General features: G+C 35.1%; 1 protein-coding gene across 1 annotated transcript; it reads left to right on the forward strand.

Moving 5' to 3' along the window:
• Window positions 1-938: 938 nt before the first annotated feature.
• On the forward strand, window positions 939-3367 carry LOC145075066 (Pentatricopeptide repeat (PPR) superfamily protein). Its single transcript, XM_079021354.1, has 2 exons — window positions 939-1625; window positions 1703-3367. Exons 1-2 carry the CDS (start codon window positions 1042-1044, stop codon window positions 3294-3296), a joined length of 2178 nt encoding a protein of 725 aa, XP_078877480.1. The 5' UTR covers window positions 939-1041; the 3' UTR covers window positions 3297-3367.
• The last annotated feature ends 15051 nt before the right edge of the window (window positions 3368-18418 follow it).

Genomic DNA, 18418 nt, shown 5'->3' on the forward strand with positions numbered 1-18418 from the left:
GAGGTGGTAGAATGTGGTGGTGGTCGACTGTAGTTGTGGCGGACGGTGGTCGAACGGTGATGGTGGCGACGATGTTCTTGAGTGTTCTTGACAAAGAAGAAGAAGGGTAAGAAGATGGGTCTTGGATGGATAACATGAGAGAGAGAGAGAGAGAGAGAGAGAGAGTTGTATTTTCTTTTTTTATTTTTCTTTTAATTATAAAAGTATTTAAATAAATAAATAAAACTGAAAAAAACAAAAACCAAGGGTAAATTCATCATTACAAAATGTTTAAAGTAAATTGGACCAAAGTGGTAAGAAAACGAAAACCTTTAGACCATAAATGCTAGTCCAAATCTTTTTGGCCCAAAATGAAAATTTCCACATAATCATAAGGGCCATTCTTTGCAATTTTGTGTTTGTTAATTAGTTAATCTGGCTGGCTCTAAACGGCTAAACCTCTAAGCGTGATTTAATAATATAAGCGAAATATGGAATATATGTTACCTTTTGATGTGGAATTGTTATTTATTGTCAACTTTTCAAAACCTGGCCAGCTAAAATACCTCTGCTTTGGCAAGAAAAACAAATCCGTTGCTAGCTAGGTATATGTTCAAGTTTTGAATTAACACTCAACTTTGTTGACATACATTTGTATTTAGTATGTTGATAATATTAGTTTAATTTTTTTATTTTAAGAAGAAAAACCAGGTTTAATGGTTTATTTTGTAAGCATTATGCTTCCAACAAACAGTCATATTATTAGAAAAAGACCATTGTGATCCTAAACATAATTGTCCTTGCATAGATTCACTTCAATGCTTTTTTGTGATTAATTTCATGTTTTTCATATAAAAATGTTATTTTGTTTGTTTGTTTTTTTTTTTTTTTATACAATTCAGATAGATATGTTAAATCGTTAAACTGACTTTTATTGCATTTATTACTTGGTGTAGGGACAATGTTAATCCTTTCTCCCTGGGGCTGGGCATGAGAAGCCGACCGGCGTTAATAATTCATTAATTTGAGCTATCTTTTCTAAACCAAAAGCAAATCTAATTCATGATGAATGCCATTGCCATGACCAGCATCCCACAACCCATTGTCCCTTCCACCATCAACCGAAACCTCTTCAACTCCCTCTCTGCTGCTTCCTCTCTTTCACACCTTAAGCAAGTCCACGCTCAAATCCTCCGCTCTGGCCTTGACCGCTCCAATTCCCTCCTCATCAAACTCATCCTCTCCGCTTGCACCCTATCATCCCCGTCCTTCGATTACGCTCTATCCGTCTTCCATCAAATGCACAACCCAGAACCCCATCTCTCTAATAAATTCTTGCGTCAACTTTCTCGAAGCAGCAACCCTGAAAAGGCGCTTCTAGCATACGCCAAGATGAGGGAGCAAGGATTTGTTATTGATAGTTTTAGCTTGCCACCGCTTCTCAAGGCGTCCTCGAGAATTTCAGCGTTAAATGAAGGGATGGAACTTCAAGGGTTCGCTACAAAAATGGATTTTGTGTCGGACCCGTATGTGCAGACGGGTTTGGTTGCAATGTATGCTGCCTCCCGACACATTGAAGATGCACGGTTGGTGTTTGATAAAATGTCCCACAGAGATATAGTTGCTTGGGATATTATGATTAATGGGTATGACTCCTTTGTTGCTTTCTCTTTTAGAATCAGAGTGAAATTACTAATTGTTCAAACTTGTAAATTGTCAACAGTTATTGCGCAAGTGGGAGCTACAGCAATGTGTTGCCCTTGATTGAGGAGATGAAAAGATCGAACATAAAACCAGATGAAAAGATCTTCTCAACCATCCTCTCTGCTTGTGGCCGTGCTGGAAATCTAGAATTCGGGAAAGCATTTCACGAGTTTATCATTGAAAACAAAGTTGTAATTGATTACAACCTGCATTGCGCACTCATCATTATGTATGCAGGTTGTGGCTCCATGGACATGGCCGGGAGTTTATTCAAAGAGCTGTCCCCAAAGAACATAGTTGTATCAACTTCCATGATTACTGGGTATTCAAATACCGGACAGGTCGAGGCCGCCCGCCAACTGTTCGATCAAATGCCTCAAAAAGACTTGGTTTGCTGGAGTGCAATGATTTCTGGATATGCAGAGGGAGATCAGCCTCAGGAAGCCCTTGGATTGTTTCAGCAACTGCTAAATTCGGGACTGAAACCTGATCAGATCACCATGCTGAGTGTGATTTCAGCTTGTGCTCATCTAGGCGCTCTCGATCATGCAATCGAAATCCAATCGTATGTTGACAAGAATCGATTTGGTGAAATATTAGCGGTGAACAATGCACTTATTGACATGTATGCCAAATGTGGAGCCCTGGAGAGGGCCAGAGGAGTCTTTGCAAGGATGCATACGCGAAATGTCATTACCTGGAGCACCATGATCGGAGCGTATGCTGTTCATGGAGAAGCTGTAAAAGCTCTTGATCTATTCCATCAAATGAGACTCCAAAAAGTTCACCCAAATGGTGTAACTTTTGTGGCTTTGTTGTATGCTTGTAGCCATGGAGGTTTAGTCCAAGAGGGTAAAAAAATGTTCGCATCAATGGTTAACGAGTACAATATTACACCCAAACGTGAGCATTTCGGTTGCATGGTGGATCTTTTTGGTCGAGCCAATATGCTTAGAGAAGCTCTTGAGGTAATTGAGGAGATGCCCATGGCACCAAATGTTGTCATCTGGGGTTCCTTGATGGCTGCTTGTCGGATCCACAATGAGGTTGAACTCGGTGAGTTTGCAGCAAACCGTGTTCTTGAGCTTGACCCGTATCATGATGGAGCCCATATTTTGTTATCGAATATATACGCCAAAGAAAAGAGATGGGAAAATGTTGGGGAAATGAGGAAAGTTATGCAAAATAAGGGAATCTTGAAGCAACGAGGGTGTAGTAGAATTGAATTGAATGGTAAATTACATGAGTTTTTAACAGCGGATCGAAATCATGAAGATGTAGATGAGATATATGGTAAGTTAGATGAGGTGGTAAGTGAGTTAGAGGTGGCGGGTTACACTCCAAATATGTGCAGTGTTTTGGTTGATTTGGAGGAAGAAGAGAAGAAAAAGGTGATTTTATGGCACAGTGAGAAGTTGGCGTTGTGTTATGGGTTAGTGAGAAGGAAAAGGGGAGATTGTATACGAATAATTAAGAATCTGAGAGTATGTGAAGATTGTCATAACTTCATGAAACTAGCTTCCAAGGTTTATGAAATTGAGATTGTGGTACGTGATAGAACTAGGTTTCACCGTTACATTGATGGTGTTTGTTCATGCAAAGACTATTGGTGATTGATTCATTTATTATATGCGTGCTCAAAGTATTTTTTTTTATGTATATGGTTATATTAGAGTTAACATCACTTAAGTACCCTAATTTGTCATTAGACACCATTTTTTTAACAAATGATTTTTAACATAAATATTCCATAATTACATCAAGAATCACTAATTACGTCTAATCCCCATCAACAATAACAAAATGAAATTACACAATTACCTCAACCTACCTACCAAATGTTGATTTGAATATTGGGAAAACTCTATATAGTCCTTATATTTTGGCTTCATAATCGATTTAATTTTTGTATGTTTTTTTATTCAATTACGTCTTAAAAATTAACAATTATATTTATTTTGATCCTTTCATCAAGTCATCACAATTTCAAAAATTACACTTTTGGCCTAGATTACAAATTTCATCATAAATTTAGTTTTTTACATCTTTTTTTTTTCAAAATTTTGTTTAGAATATGTTTTCTTTGTTGAAAAAAAATCATATATATATATATATATATATATATATATATATATATATATATATATAGAGAGAGAGAGAGAGAGAGAGAGATAAAAGATCAAATGAGAACCTTAAAAGGTTAAGAACCACTTCATTGGGTATTTTGGTTAATATACATTTTTTTCTTATCATTTAACATCACTTTAAACATTCTCACCAAACACTCTCTCATAAGTTTTCAAATTCTCTCAACTTTCAAACACTTGTTTTTTCTTCAACATTCACCATCACCTAACTACGATGACTGTACAACATCGCCACCACCAAACTTCGACGACTATCCACCATCGCCACCTACCGTCTCCGCCATGTCGCTGTCTCCTGCCACCAGATAAACTCATTATCACTGTCGTTACGCCCTTCTCCAACGACTTCCAACAGATCTTAAGGATTCTGGTGGGTTTTTTCATTTTAGGTGATGTTCCTAGTCCAGATCTGTCCAAATCCGATCAGATCTAGAACATTTGTCTTCAGATCTAGAACATTTGCCTTCAGACCTGCTTTCATCACCCTTACTACAACCTCTTGTCATCGACGTTGACCTCGCAACCAAGACCGCCAACCTTCAGATTTGGAATCGCTAACTTCAGATCTAAAACATCAACATTCAGATCTTCCCTCATCGTCGATGTCTCCTTTCTATAACTTCGGATCTGTGAGTTATGCTTTATTTTCGACCACCTTTCGACCTTTGATATCTCCAAAGCACCAAAAAACATCATTTCGCCTCCATCAACCTTTCAAATTTAAAGCCAAAGATACTAGAAAACTGACCAACTGCCATCAACCTTTTAGATCTGAAGCAAAAAACATACCGATTTCTCAAATTTTGTTAGATCTGATCAAATTTGATGTGTTTGCTGTAATTCCAGGCATAGATCATGTATGTGTGAAACATTTCATGGTGGCCATTGGTGGTTCCACCACCGTATCAAATCTCTTCCACTATCACCACCTCCTCACCTCAGATTGCCGAAAAACTCATCAACTGCCATCAACATTTTAGATCTGCAGTCAGATATGTAAATCACACTAGATTTGAAAACAATATGCACACAAGGTGTTTGATCAAATGCTTTAACGAGATCTGTAAGTTTTTTTTAAGTTATGAATAAGTGTTTAAATTTTTGTATTAAGATGTGAATTAGGGTTTGAAGTGTGTATTATACTATGAATTCTGATTTTTTGAGGCATTAAGTTGTAAAATTTAGTGTTTGTAATATTTAATTAAGCTTTGAATTAGTATCTGAAATATTTTATTAAACTGTGAATTTTGATTTTTTTTATCCAGATCTAAATTTTATACATGTAAATGAGATGTGAATGCAGTGTATTAAACTATGAACTTTGTATATTAACCTGTGAATTTTGTTAACAACTTAATAAAATAAATTCACATTTTAATACACATAAATGTCTAAAGATATGAAGTTATAAATATATGTTTTAAGTTGAAAATATGGATATGAATATATATAATTTTTGTGTATTAAACTATGAACTTATTGTATTAAACTTTCACTTTTGTGTAGTAAAGTGTGAATTGACTGTATTAAATTGTGAATGTTTTATCTGAAGTTATAAATGTAAGTTTTAAGTTAAGAATATATAACATTTATGTGTATTAAATTATGAATTTGTTATATTAAGTTGTGAATTTTGTATATTAAACTGTAATTAGTATATTAAGTTGTATATTGACTATATTAAGTATAATTTTGTGTTAAAACATTAATGATTTGTGTATGAATTTTTGTATTAATTTTCTTGTGAATAAATTTATTTTTTGTTGTATAAGTATGTAAGAATCTATTAGTTTTTAGATAATTATTTTGCATTAAATTCAAAATGAGCGAATCAATATGTTTATTAAATTGTGAATGTATTATTTAAGCTCACTATAAATCCACATTTTAATACACTTAAATGCTTCCAGATGTGAACATATAAATATATGTTTTACGAAATATGAATGTGAATATATATATATATATATATATATATATATATATATATATATATATATTGTATTAAACTATGAATTTATTGTATTAAATTGTCATTTTTGTGTATTCAACTGTGAATGTTTTATATGAAGTTATAACTATAAGTTTTAAGTTAAAAATATATAACATTTTTGTGTATTAAATTATGAATTTTTTTATATTAAGTTGTGAATTTTATGTATTACACTCTAATTTATTGTATTAAGTTGTAAATTGACTATATTAAGTTGTAATTTTTTACATAATTTTGTGTTAAAATATTATATATGAATTTTTGTATTAATTTTCTTGTGAATATAATTTTATGTTATATAAGTATGTAAGAATGTATTAGTTTTTAGAAAATTGTTTTCATTAAATTCAAAGTGAGTGATATAATATGCTTATTAAACTGTGATTGAAAATTTTAAATTGTAGATACATGACTTTATACATAGATATGATTTTGAATAAATGATGGCTGTGACGGGGGCATAGATGGTTGATGACAACGTGTAGTAGTGGTGATAGAGTTTTGTTTAACATCTCTAAATATGTAAATTAGTATAAAATAGATTGTATTAGGTTGTGAGTTTTATATATTAAATTATAAATTGACTGTATTAAGTTGTATTTTATATAAATCGCATGTTAAAATATTAATGGATGTATAAATGAAAATATTAGACTATAAAAATTACGATTTTGCCATTTTCTTACCAAAAAAACAAATATCATGATTTTTAACATATTTAATAAGTATTCACAGACATATATACTTAAGAAATGAGAGTTCTTAGGGTTCTTAATCTTTTGTGGTTCTCATTTGAACCACTCCCTATATACATACATACATACATATATATATATATATATATATATATATATATATATATATATATATTCACATAAAAACCCTTTTTTCTATATAATTTAAAAAAACACATTTTTATGTAAAATACCTATATAAAAACCTTTTCTTAAAAAAAATACTTTTGTATGCAAAATACCAATTTATAAAAGAATTTTTTTAATTTTAAATAAATATTTATATAAACATAGTTAAGTGAAAATACATGAAATATACGTATGTAAAATACATTATTCTACCCATATATACCTTAAAATTTATAAAATATGTATCGACTAAGTATATAAGGACTAAATCAATTATGATGTCAAAACATAAGGACTTTTATGGAGTTTTCCCTTGAATATACATGTTTCATGTTAACTTGGACTTTTGACTCCCTTCTAATCCAAACTTCCTGATGTGTATGCTTTAGTGTGTAAATGATCTATCTTTATAGGAGCTATCAAGAAATAATTCTCTAATTGTTGTCATATGTCTTCGGCTTAACTCCATCTCTTTGAGGGATGGAAATAAAGGGCCTGAGAATCACAGCAAATAAAACAAGATCGTCAGTCGTCATCCGGGAGGCAGTTCCGGAACGAGGCTCCGACGATCAAGTCAGTTGATCTCTTTGAGATAAGGTGAAAAGATGTTAGGTAAGAGTTTAAGGGTTGTATTTTTTCGATCCCTTCTCTTAGAGGAGAAAGGATCTTTTTATACCTGTGGTCAGGAGGGATAGATCCCCGACAGTACCTTCTACCTTTTCAGGTTTGGTAGGGAAAGATGGCTTTCGAATGGTAGATCATGCTCCGTGAGTGGTTGTTCGCTATTGGTGCAGGTTTGCCAGGAGCGGCGTCCTGAGCGCTACATCTGTCGCACTGGGAGGCGTGTGACAACCCGAAATTTTCCATCCAATTCATTCAAACACTTCATTAAAAGTCAAACTCAGTGCTATTATCTTTTAGCACAATTAGGAGTTTATTTGAGTGTTCTAAGCCTTGTACACTTAAGGGATAAGTGTCGGGGTTTATCTGCTGAATCTATAGCTCAAAGAACAAGTCTGGAACACCTTGACCAAGAGTTCACGGCCACCACCATGGATTTTACGGCCGTAAACTCCATGTGGGCCGTAAAATCCTCCTATAAGCTCAAGTTCTGGCCATTTTGTTCATTCCTTTCCTCCTCTTGGCCCAAATCCTGTCAAGTACCACCCCGATCTTCGTCCCCGATCTTCAAATCCCGTAAGCTTATTGTCTTAACTAGTTGATATCTTGCTTGAACTTGTAATCTTACATGATTTCATCCGTGAAATCATTCCATTTTGTAGATCTTAAAGTTTCACCAAGAACACCAAGAACACACACTAGTGTTCTTGACCAAAAACGACCATTCAAGCTCCTAGATCGTAATTACTCTTGTTCTAACTCATTGTACACTAGGTTTAACATGTGTAGGGATTATAAAACAAAAGGAATCATTGGATTCAAGGATTTTACGGCCAAGACATGTTCTTGGGCCGTAAACCCGTTTTTAGGGTGTTTTGATGCCCCTAACACCTTAGTAAGCCTTGGATATTAGCATAGAACCTTACACCATTGAAATAGGGACTTCAATACACGATTTGGTACTTCATACCATGAGTTTACGGCTGTAAACTCATGGGGAAGTGGTCCCATGGCCGTAAACACCATACAAGGCCATTCTTGGACCTTAAACCCACCCAACCTCTTGTTTAAGCCTTGGAACACCTAACCACTTAAGTCTTTATAGCTTTGAGCCTCATTTAGTGACCCAATTGAGAGTTTACGGCCAGGAGTAAACTCCCCTGGTCCGTAAACTCCTTAAGGTATGGTCCCTTGACCATAAACTCCCATATTAGGCCTTGGACTCCTTTGTTGCAACCCGATAGCCTCCTAACACTTTGACCAAAGTGTTTTACTCACATTAGGATGTTTATACATGTTTAATTAGAGTTATAATCATTGATTATATATAAATATGTCTTCATATGTTATTAGGATCATTGTGTGTGTCTAAGTCTTCACTTGACACCAAGCACTTGTCCGACACTTCCATCCGATTCACTCACCGCAGGTGAGTTCATACCCCTTAATTAACCTTTTAAATGTTTTTAAATGCTTTATGGGGGGAATACAAGTTGAAACATGTTTAGTTATTATATCAATCAAATGTGATTAATAACTAGCATGCAAATGGATTTACTATACGGCAACTGTTTTACCAAACAGATTTCTTCAAATGACTTTCTTAAACGTTTTTACATGTTTAAAACTCTTTATCAAAATGTCTTACATTCTGTAAGTTTCCTTTCAAACTCTGGTACAAATGTGTTTTCAAGCAAAGGTTTTCCTTATACTCAAACTGTCTTATCAAACAAAATACTTTCAAATCATTTTATAAACTGACATCAAGTCATCATTTCTTAGTATTAAACTTTTCAAAGGTTTTACAAAACTTCTTTTATGCTTTTATATTGTCAAATGCATGCCTAGATATGTATAGTTATATAAGTAATGTTTAAAGGACTTAGGACGGCTAGCTCGCCTTGTTTCCTTTTCCTCGTTGGGATGTGGTCTTAGGGCATAGGTTATTCGTCCGAATGTCGTCTGAATATTAGTTATATATCATGTATGCATATATAGGTATAAAGGTTTCATTAGTCAGTTCAGTACCTTTGGGTAGCAAAGGTATACTTTCGGTTATACTCGTATATTGCTAGTAACTATAATAGGTATAGTTAGGAGATACTACTTACCATTCTAAGTACAAGGAATCACACAAGACTTAGTTCATTCATGAGTCTATACTAATACATTACATGTTGTATGAATACGTTTACATAGATACGCTTACATGAATACGCTTACATAGATACGCTTACATGAATACGCTTACATAGATACGCTTACACGAATACGCTTACAATACACGATAACAAAACTAACATGACAAGGTGCTATAGCATGGAACAAGTTCAGGATCTAACTATACTAATGAATCACTAATACTTTGTGATAGTTATATTGGGTATACATGATCATAGTAATGTGGATGTTCACGGCTTGCAGAAATACAAGTTCGTTCCCAAAATCTCTTGATAGACAGCGTATAGTACGAGTTCTAGCCATCACATTATGCCTTAACCCTCAATTAAGGCAAAATTAGTACAAAGTAGTCACTTATTACAAATACTACAGTACTTACACGTTGCATACGACAATTGCAAATGGATTAGAAATCCGATTAATATATTATTATTACCTTTACCATGTGCTGCATTCACATAATCGATAAGGTAGAAAATAATATTAATAGACGTACAGTCGGGTCTTGGTAGAAGGCTACTTTCAAAACAGTCGGGTCTTGGTAGAAGGTTACTTTCAAAACAGTCGGGTCATGGTAGAAGGCTACTTTCGAAACACTTAGGTCCTGGTAAAAGACTACTTTTTATACTAGTAGAAATCATAGGTTCTACAGGTTTAGAATTGATGGTTCCACTTTAACTTCTTTTCCTCGTTGGGATGTGAGCTTAAAGAAGAATTAGTTATTCAAATACCTTTTCAATCTTAATTATATACGACGCATATACACGAGACTGCGATTGATGAACCGTGTATGAATTCTAATATGAACTTCAGGACGGAGACTGTCCAAGACTACGAGTGATCGCATCGTCATGCGAACAAACTTAGAACCCAATACGACTTATGTAACCAGATCGCCCTACGGTCTAATGCCCATGGAGTACAAGAACCGTCCGGACAGTTTAACGACTACTCAGCAACAGAATGAAAAGACCAAGCTTCTCACCTTTGAGAGCTCCGGTCTTATTCTTCAAGAAGATAGACAGATTGCTTCGTAAGTCCATCGAATTTAGAGACCTCGACAAGATTTCCATTAGAAATCATTACCCTCTGCCTCACATAGATGAGTCATTTGACCAACCGTAAGGAACTATTTACCTTTCAGAAATAGACCCAAGATCCGAATATCACCAGATACGAGTGTCAGTGAAGGATGTCCCGAGGAAAATCTTCCAAACTCGATATGGACACTACGAGTCCGTAGTGATACCCCTCGGATTGGACCAATACGCCCGTAGTATTCATGAGCGTAATGAATAGGGTACACCATTCTTACTTGGATCAGTTCGTCATTGTCCTTGTAAATGACATACTTATCTACTCTCATAGTAAGAATGAAATCATAAAGAGCATCTTCAACGAACCATGGAAACATTACGATCAGAGAAGCTTTACGCGAAGTTCTGTAAATACGAGTTTTAGAATTGAAGAGTCGAATTCCTAAGACGCACTATTAGTGATGTAGGAATTCTTGAGGACCCTTCCAAAGATCAAAACCATTGAGAATTTGCCAGCGCTAAAGACGCTTACGAAATTCGCCAAGTTCTAGGTCTCGCTGACATACCGTCGTGAGTTCATTCGGAACTCCTCGCGAATTACAGAACCTCTTACGACTTTGACTCAGAAAGGAGTGGCCCTTGACTGAGAAGAAAAGAAAGAGGAAGAAACCTTGGAATTCCAAGTGAGATACCAAATCCTTTTGGAAGTCTCACTCTGGGAAGGCTTGATACGCTTCAGAAAGCGTGGAGAGCTAAATCCAAGAGAGTTAGGACCTCCGAGATTCTTACCTGAATCGGCCCTATAACTCGCAAACCCAACCTACACCGCGAACTTAGTAACTTACATTTCACCCTTCACGTCTCGAACTTGAAAATGTATCTTTTCGTCAGGACTCTCGTAATCCCACTCGACGAGATCGAGATCAACGAGAGCCTCGCCTTCGTGGAAGAACCGTAGTAATCATGGACCGAGAGGTCAGGAGAACAAGGAAAAACCGCCTCCCATTAGTGAAGGTTCGTTGGGATACCAACCGAGGACCCGAATTCACTTGTGAGCGCGAGAACCAATCGATTAGAAAGTATCTCCACCTCCTTGCTCGATTTTTCATACCTACTCCTTACCTAAATTCTAATTTCGGGACGAAATTCCCTCTAACGGGGGATGATGCGACAACCCAAAAATTTACATCCAGTTCAGTCAAACACTTTATTAAAAGTCAAACTCAGTGCTGTTATCTTTTAGCACAATTAGGAGTTTATTTGAGCGTTCTGAGCCTTGTACACTTAAGGGATAAGTGTCGGGTTTATCTACTGAATCTATAGCTCAAAGAACAAGTCTGGAACACCTTGACCAAGAGTTCACGGCCACCACCATGGAGTTTACGGCCGTAAACTCCATGTGGGCCGTAAACTCCTCCTATAAGCTCAAGTTCTGGCCATTTTGTTCATTCCTTTCCTCCTCTTGGCCCAAATCCTCTCAAGTGCCATCCCGATCTTCATCCCCGATCTTCAAATCTCGTAAGCTTATTGTCTTAACTAGTTGATATCTTGCTTAAACTTGTAATCTTACATGATTTCATTCGTGAAATGATTCCATTTTGTAGATCTTAAAGTTTCACCAAGAACACACACTAGTGTTCTTGACCAAAAACGACCATTCAAGCTCCTAGATCGTAAGTACTCTTGTTCTAACTCATTGTACACTAGGTTTAACATGTTTAGGGCTTATAAAACAAAAGGAATCATGGGATTCAAGGAATTTACGGCCAAGACATGTTCTTGGGCCGTAAATCTGTTTTAAGGGTGTTTTGATGCCCCTAACACCTTAGTAAGCCTTGGATATTAGCATAGAACCTTAAACCATTGAACTAGGGATTCAATACACGATTTGGTACTTCATACCATGAGTTTACGGCCATAAACTCATGGGGAAGTGGTCCCAGGGCCGTAAACACCATACAAGGCCATTCTTGGACCTTAAACCCACCCAACCTCTTGTTTAAGCCTTGGAACACCTAACCACTTAAGTCTTTATAGATTTGAGCCTCATTTAGTGACCCAATTGAGAGTTTACGGCTAGGAGTAAACTCCCCTGGGTCGTAAACTCCTTAAGGTATGGTCCCTTGACCATAAACTCCCATATAAGACCTTGCACTCCTTTGTTGCAACCCGATAGCCTCCTAACACTTTGACCAAAGTGTTTTACTCACATTAGGATGTTTATACATGTTTAATTAGAGTTATAATCATTGATTATATATACATATGTCTTCATATGTTATTAGGATCATTGTGTGTGTCTAAGTCTTCACTTGACACCAAGCACTTGTCCGACACTTCCATCCGATTCACTCACTGCAGGTGAGTTCATACCCCTTAATTAACCTTTTAAATGTTTTTAAATGCTTTATGGGGGGAATACATGTTGAAACATGTTTAGTTATTATATCAATCAAATGTGATTAATAACTAGTATGCAAATGGATTTACTATACGGTAACTGTTTTACCAAACAGATTTCTTCAAATGATTTTCTTAAACGTTTTTACATGTTTAAAACTCTTTATCAAACTGTCTTACATTCTGTAAGTTTCCTTTCAAACTCTGTTACAAATGTGTTTTCAAACAAAGGTTTTCCTTATACTTAAACTGTCTTATCAAATAAAATACTTTCAAATCGTTTTATAAACATACATAAAGTCATCATTTCTTAGTATTAAACTTTTCAAAGGTTTTACAAAACTTCTTTTATGCTTTTATATTGTCAAATGCATGCCTAGATATGTATAGTTATATAAGTAATGTTTAAAGGACTTAGGATGGCTAACTCGCCTTGTTTCCTTTTCCTCGTTGGGATGTGGTCTTAGGGCATAGGTTATTCATCCGAATGTTGTCTGAATATTAGTTATATATCATGTATGCATATATAGGTATAAAGTTTCTATTAGTCAGTTTAGTTTCTTTGGTAGAAAAGGTATACTTCCGGTTATACTCGTATATTGCTAGTAACTATAATAGGTATAGTTAGGAGATACTACTTACCATTCCAAGTACAAGGAATCACACAAGAGTCGGTTCATTCATGAGTCTATACTAATACATTACATGTTGTATGAATAAGTTTACATAGATACGCTTACATGAATACGCTTACATAGATACGCTTACATGAATACGCTTACACAAATATGCTTTCATGAATACGTTTACATAGATACGCTTACATGAATATGCTTACATAGATACGCTTACATGAATACGCTTACATGAATACGCTTACAATACACGATAACAGAACTAACATGACAAGGTGCTATAGCATGGAACAAGTTCAAGATCTAACTATACCAATGAATCCTAATACTTTGTGATAGATATATTGGGTATACATGATCATAGTAATGTGGATGTTCACGGCTTGCAGAAATGCAGGTTTATGTTTGGTTCCCATAATCTTTTGATAGAGAGCGTATAGTACGGGTTCTAGCCATCACCTTATGCCTTAACCCTCAATTAAGGCAAAATTAGTACACAGTAGTCACTTATTACAAATACTACAGTACTTACACGTTGCATACGACAATTGCAAATGGATTAGAAATCCGGTTAATATATTATTAATACCTTTACCATGTGCTGCATTCACATAATCGATGAGGTAGAAAATAATATTAATAGGTGTACAGTCGGGTCTTGGTAGAAGGCTACTTTCAAAACAGCCGGGTCTTGGTAGAAGGCTACATTCAAAATAGTTACTAGTAGAAATCATAGGGATTTTTCTAGGGTTTTCAAACGTTTTCAACTACTTACAAATATTTTCATACCTATACAAACTTTTCTCCAAATGTTTACAAGTCTTTACTTTCCAGTTTTACAAATCAAATACACATTAATACTTATGAATTCACCAGCTTTTTGGCTGATACTCACTTTCAAAATAACTTGTATTCTCAGGTCACAAATAGATAGGTACGTCGACCAGGTTTTGTGAAGACGGAGAAATCAAGACTCCTCTTTTATTTTGATTATTTATTATGTTGTCTTATACTATGAAAGAACACACTTGTAATTAAAATTATACTATTAATGCAATGGATGATGTTGTTGCTTGTTTACTACTTTACATTATTGTGATACATTACATGACGTCCTCCGCCCCAGAATGTTTCCTCCGTTCTCAGTTTTGGGGTGTGATGTCACACCCCAAAACCAAAGGCGGAAACGTTCCAGGGCGGAGGACGTCATGAATATCACAACCAATGTACATAGTAAGCATAGTAAACACAAAACTTTACATTACATAGATTCATTTACATTGTCTGAAAACAAAGATTTACATGTGTTATACATACATATATATATATATATATATATATATATATATATATATCATATGAACAAAAAAAAAGTAAATCCCATATTTTCTTATAAGTATAGTTTAGTTATCTGTTTATTCTACGATCCGTTTATGTACAGTTCAATTATCGCAGGAAAAACCTTTATTTTCCTAAAAGTAAAGTTTAGTTAAATACCACAGTGTATAGTTTAATACATAAAACTATATTTTGAAAACCACTGGGAATTACCATCCAGTACAGCAGTAGATATTTTTAATACATAGAAATATTGATTGAAAACCATGGGAATACTATCCCGTACTAGATATAAAATAGTTTTTAATACACAAAACTATAGATTGAAAGTCATGGGAATACTATCCCGTACTAGATATAGATTGAAAACCATGGGAATACCATCCCGTACTAGATATAGATTCAAAACCATGGGATTACCATCCCGTACTAGATATAGATTCAAAACCATAGGAATACCATCCCGTACTAGATATAGATTCAAAACCATGGGATTACCATCCCATACTAGATATAGATTCAAAACCATGGGATTTATCATAACTAGAAATTTTGTGTCTTGTAATCACTAAACTTAAGTAAGATGTTGAATCAAAAACTTAAGAACATGTGAGATACCTATTATTATGACATCAAAAACTTCAATCAAATACATCATACAAATACTACAAATAGTCATCAAGCAATTGGAAACCCTAGAAGTTCTTGTTTAGGTCTATTTTGGACTAGGACTTCCTTATTGGACTCAATGGACCAATAAGCTTCCAATTTGACTATCATGGGCTTAGAACCCTTAAATGGGCTCTAATTGAACCCACATTAATTTATTTCAACATTTTGGGCCATATTGGGCCTAGAATGAAATAAATTAAAAGTTTTGAACCATGATTAACCTAAACTAGCCCAACAAAGTGTAAAAATAAAGTTATATTTCTTTTAGGTCAAAACTCATCCAACTTAACTTCTATATGGGCTTGAGGGCATTAAAGCCCAAATCTTTCCTTTTCCATCCAAATTCTCGGCCCAAGGCCCAAATCCAAGAAGAAAAGGAGAAGGGTTGACTTAATGCATGTCACCTCATTATTATATGGTGGTTATCCAAGCTAATATCCCTCAAACATCCATGCTAATCTCATTTCTCCATGCAACTCTCTCTCTCCCTCCCTCTTCTTGTTTCGGCCGTGAGTAACACACACACACACACACCTCACAAACTCTCTCTATATTACTCAAGAAATCATCCTTCCTCTCCATTCAAAAATCTCGAAATTTTGCTTGTGCATCAAGAGGATTTCAAGGAAATATCATCACTTCTTGGTAAGCTACACATATCTAAGAATTTTATAACTCTTTTCTCATGATTAGATCCTTTCTCTTAAACATTTGTGGTAATCATGCTCCTAGAATCATCTCAAAGTCGAGATCATCATCAAAGGGTTGCTAAGGCCGAAAATCACCAAACTCTCTTCCATCTTTTCTTCAAAAACCGAAACCACATCCTAAGGTGAGCTTCATACTCCCTATTTTCTGTTTTATAAGTTTTGTGGGGGGGGGGGGTGGGGGTGAATACAAGTGAAAGTGTAGATCTATATGTGTTTTGTATGTCTTGTATGATTTCTATGCTTATATGTGTGTTTTTGTGTGATTATGATGTTGGATCTAGCCATAAGCCCCTAAAATTCGAGATATATGTTATGTTAGATGATACTAGCATAAATTATATTATTACATACCAAGTATTCCAAGAAAAATTGCTAAGTGACTTGATAACATCTTCTTTGGGCTAAAAACTCATTTTTTTGGACACAAAATGTTAAAAAAAATAAAGTTAAAGGGGCCCAAATTGACATATTATGAATTCTAATGGATGAGAGGAGTCAAAACAGTTTCTATAAAATATTTTTTGGAAATATATCCATTTGGAGGACTAAAAATATAAATTTCAAGCTTAATGGGCTAAAAATGACATTTTCGGCCCAATAGGGCCCAATATGCGAAATTTTCTGTTTTGGAGGGATGAAACTGTGTTTTTTGGTAAAACAGTGGACTATTAGTGTTCTAAGTCCTTTTCAAAGGTTAAAAATGCTTTTCATAATTAAAAAGGACCAAAGTTGCAAAAATTTTCCAATTTGGACCAAAAGTGTAAAAACTGCAAAAAAGAGGGGTTACAACCGAGAAAACTGTATTTTCAGGGACTAAAACTGTTTTCAACTAAAAATATTCTGAAAAATATCAATCTTAATGAGTTTTGGTGTTAAAATGTCAAGAAAAATGGTTTAAGGACTAAACCGGAAATTTATTTATTCAAAGGGGTGAAAAAGTAAATTTACAACAAAAAGAGGGGCTGTAACAGAAAAGTTGCAATGTTAATTCAATACATCCGTTGTGATCAAACACTGGCACTGCGACTACCGACGAATTATATTACACAACAACGCCAAAAATCGTTATCAAACGAATTGATTCGGTCTCGAATCAATAACAAACCCGAAACTACTAACACGACGATAACTCGACTCATACACGGAAAATTTGGGAATTCAATACACACGTGAGAGTGCACAGACGTCGACGCACCACCTTTGGGCCCAAAAGTGTAAAATCTTGTTTGTTGGGCCTAGCTAGCCCGATGACCTGATCTTTAGGCCCGAAGACTTCAACCTTACGAGTTGTTGGGTCTTACATGATCCAACACAGCGTAAAAGGACTTTCAATGGCTTTTATACTATTGGTCCCCAAGGGTCCTTTGGTACTGCTAGTAAAGTCATTTATTCAAATGCGAGTCGGGTCAAGGGCCCTTCGCACTCTTTTATCCCCAACCGACTAACGGAGTTATCGAGGTCTTCGTGCCCTCTTTCTCTTCGGATGTGGGACTACAAGAAGTCAGGGCGGTTGGATTACGTGAATAGTACGGACGACGCCTACGGGATCGTTAGTATAGTTGTAAACTGGTCGTTTGTGTAACGCGTGTTTATAGCAATTCACCATGCGCAATAATCCGACGTCGCCTGGAATCAATGCTTCACACGCCGCGATAGTACAACAACTACATGGAATTCAAAGTGTTAGGAAAACATCGGGTTTTCCTAGGGTTTTTCAATACATACGGTTTCGAAATGTACACAAGTTTAATGAACAATTTTTACAACTATAGAAACAAACAAGCATACTTATGGATCTTCACAAACTTTTTTTTTTTCATAAACTCTTTTCAGAAAATATCGGATTTTCTGGTAGTTTTTCAAAACAATACAAAACGTTGCTTTTCAAATACCGCTTATGAACTCACCAACATTTCATATGTTGATGTTTTTCAAAATACTTGTATTCTCAGGTAACAAGTAAACCGAAGGAAAATGTACTCAGTGATGGCTTGCAGTTTGTTATCTATGAACCGAACAATTTATTTTTGGGAATGTAATGCTAAAACAATGTACTCAGTGTAAACTTTATCAGTTGTACTATATTAATGCATGGTGACGAATGATGTTATGTTTCATATATATTCAATGTTATGGTA

Source organism: Lactuca serriola, chromosome 9, assembly GCF_051521515.1.
Source record: "Lactuca serriola cultivar US96UC23 chromosome 9, Lser_US96UC23_V15, whole genome shotgun sequence".
Lineage (NCBI taxonomy): Eukaryota > Viridiplantae > Streptophyta > Magnoliopsida > Asterales > Asteraceae > Lactuca > Lactuca serriola.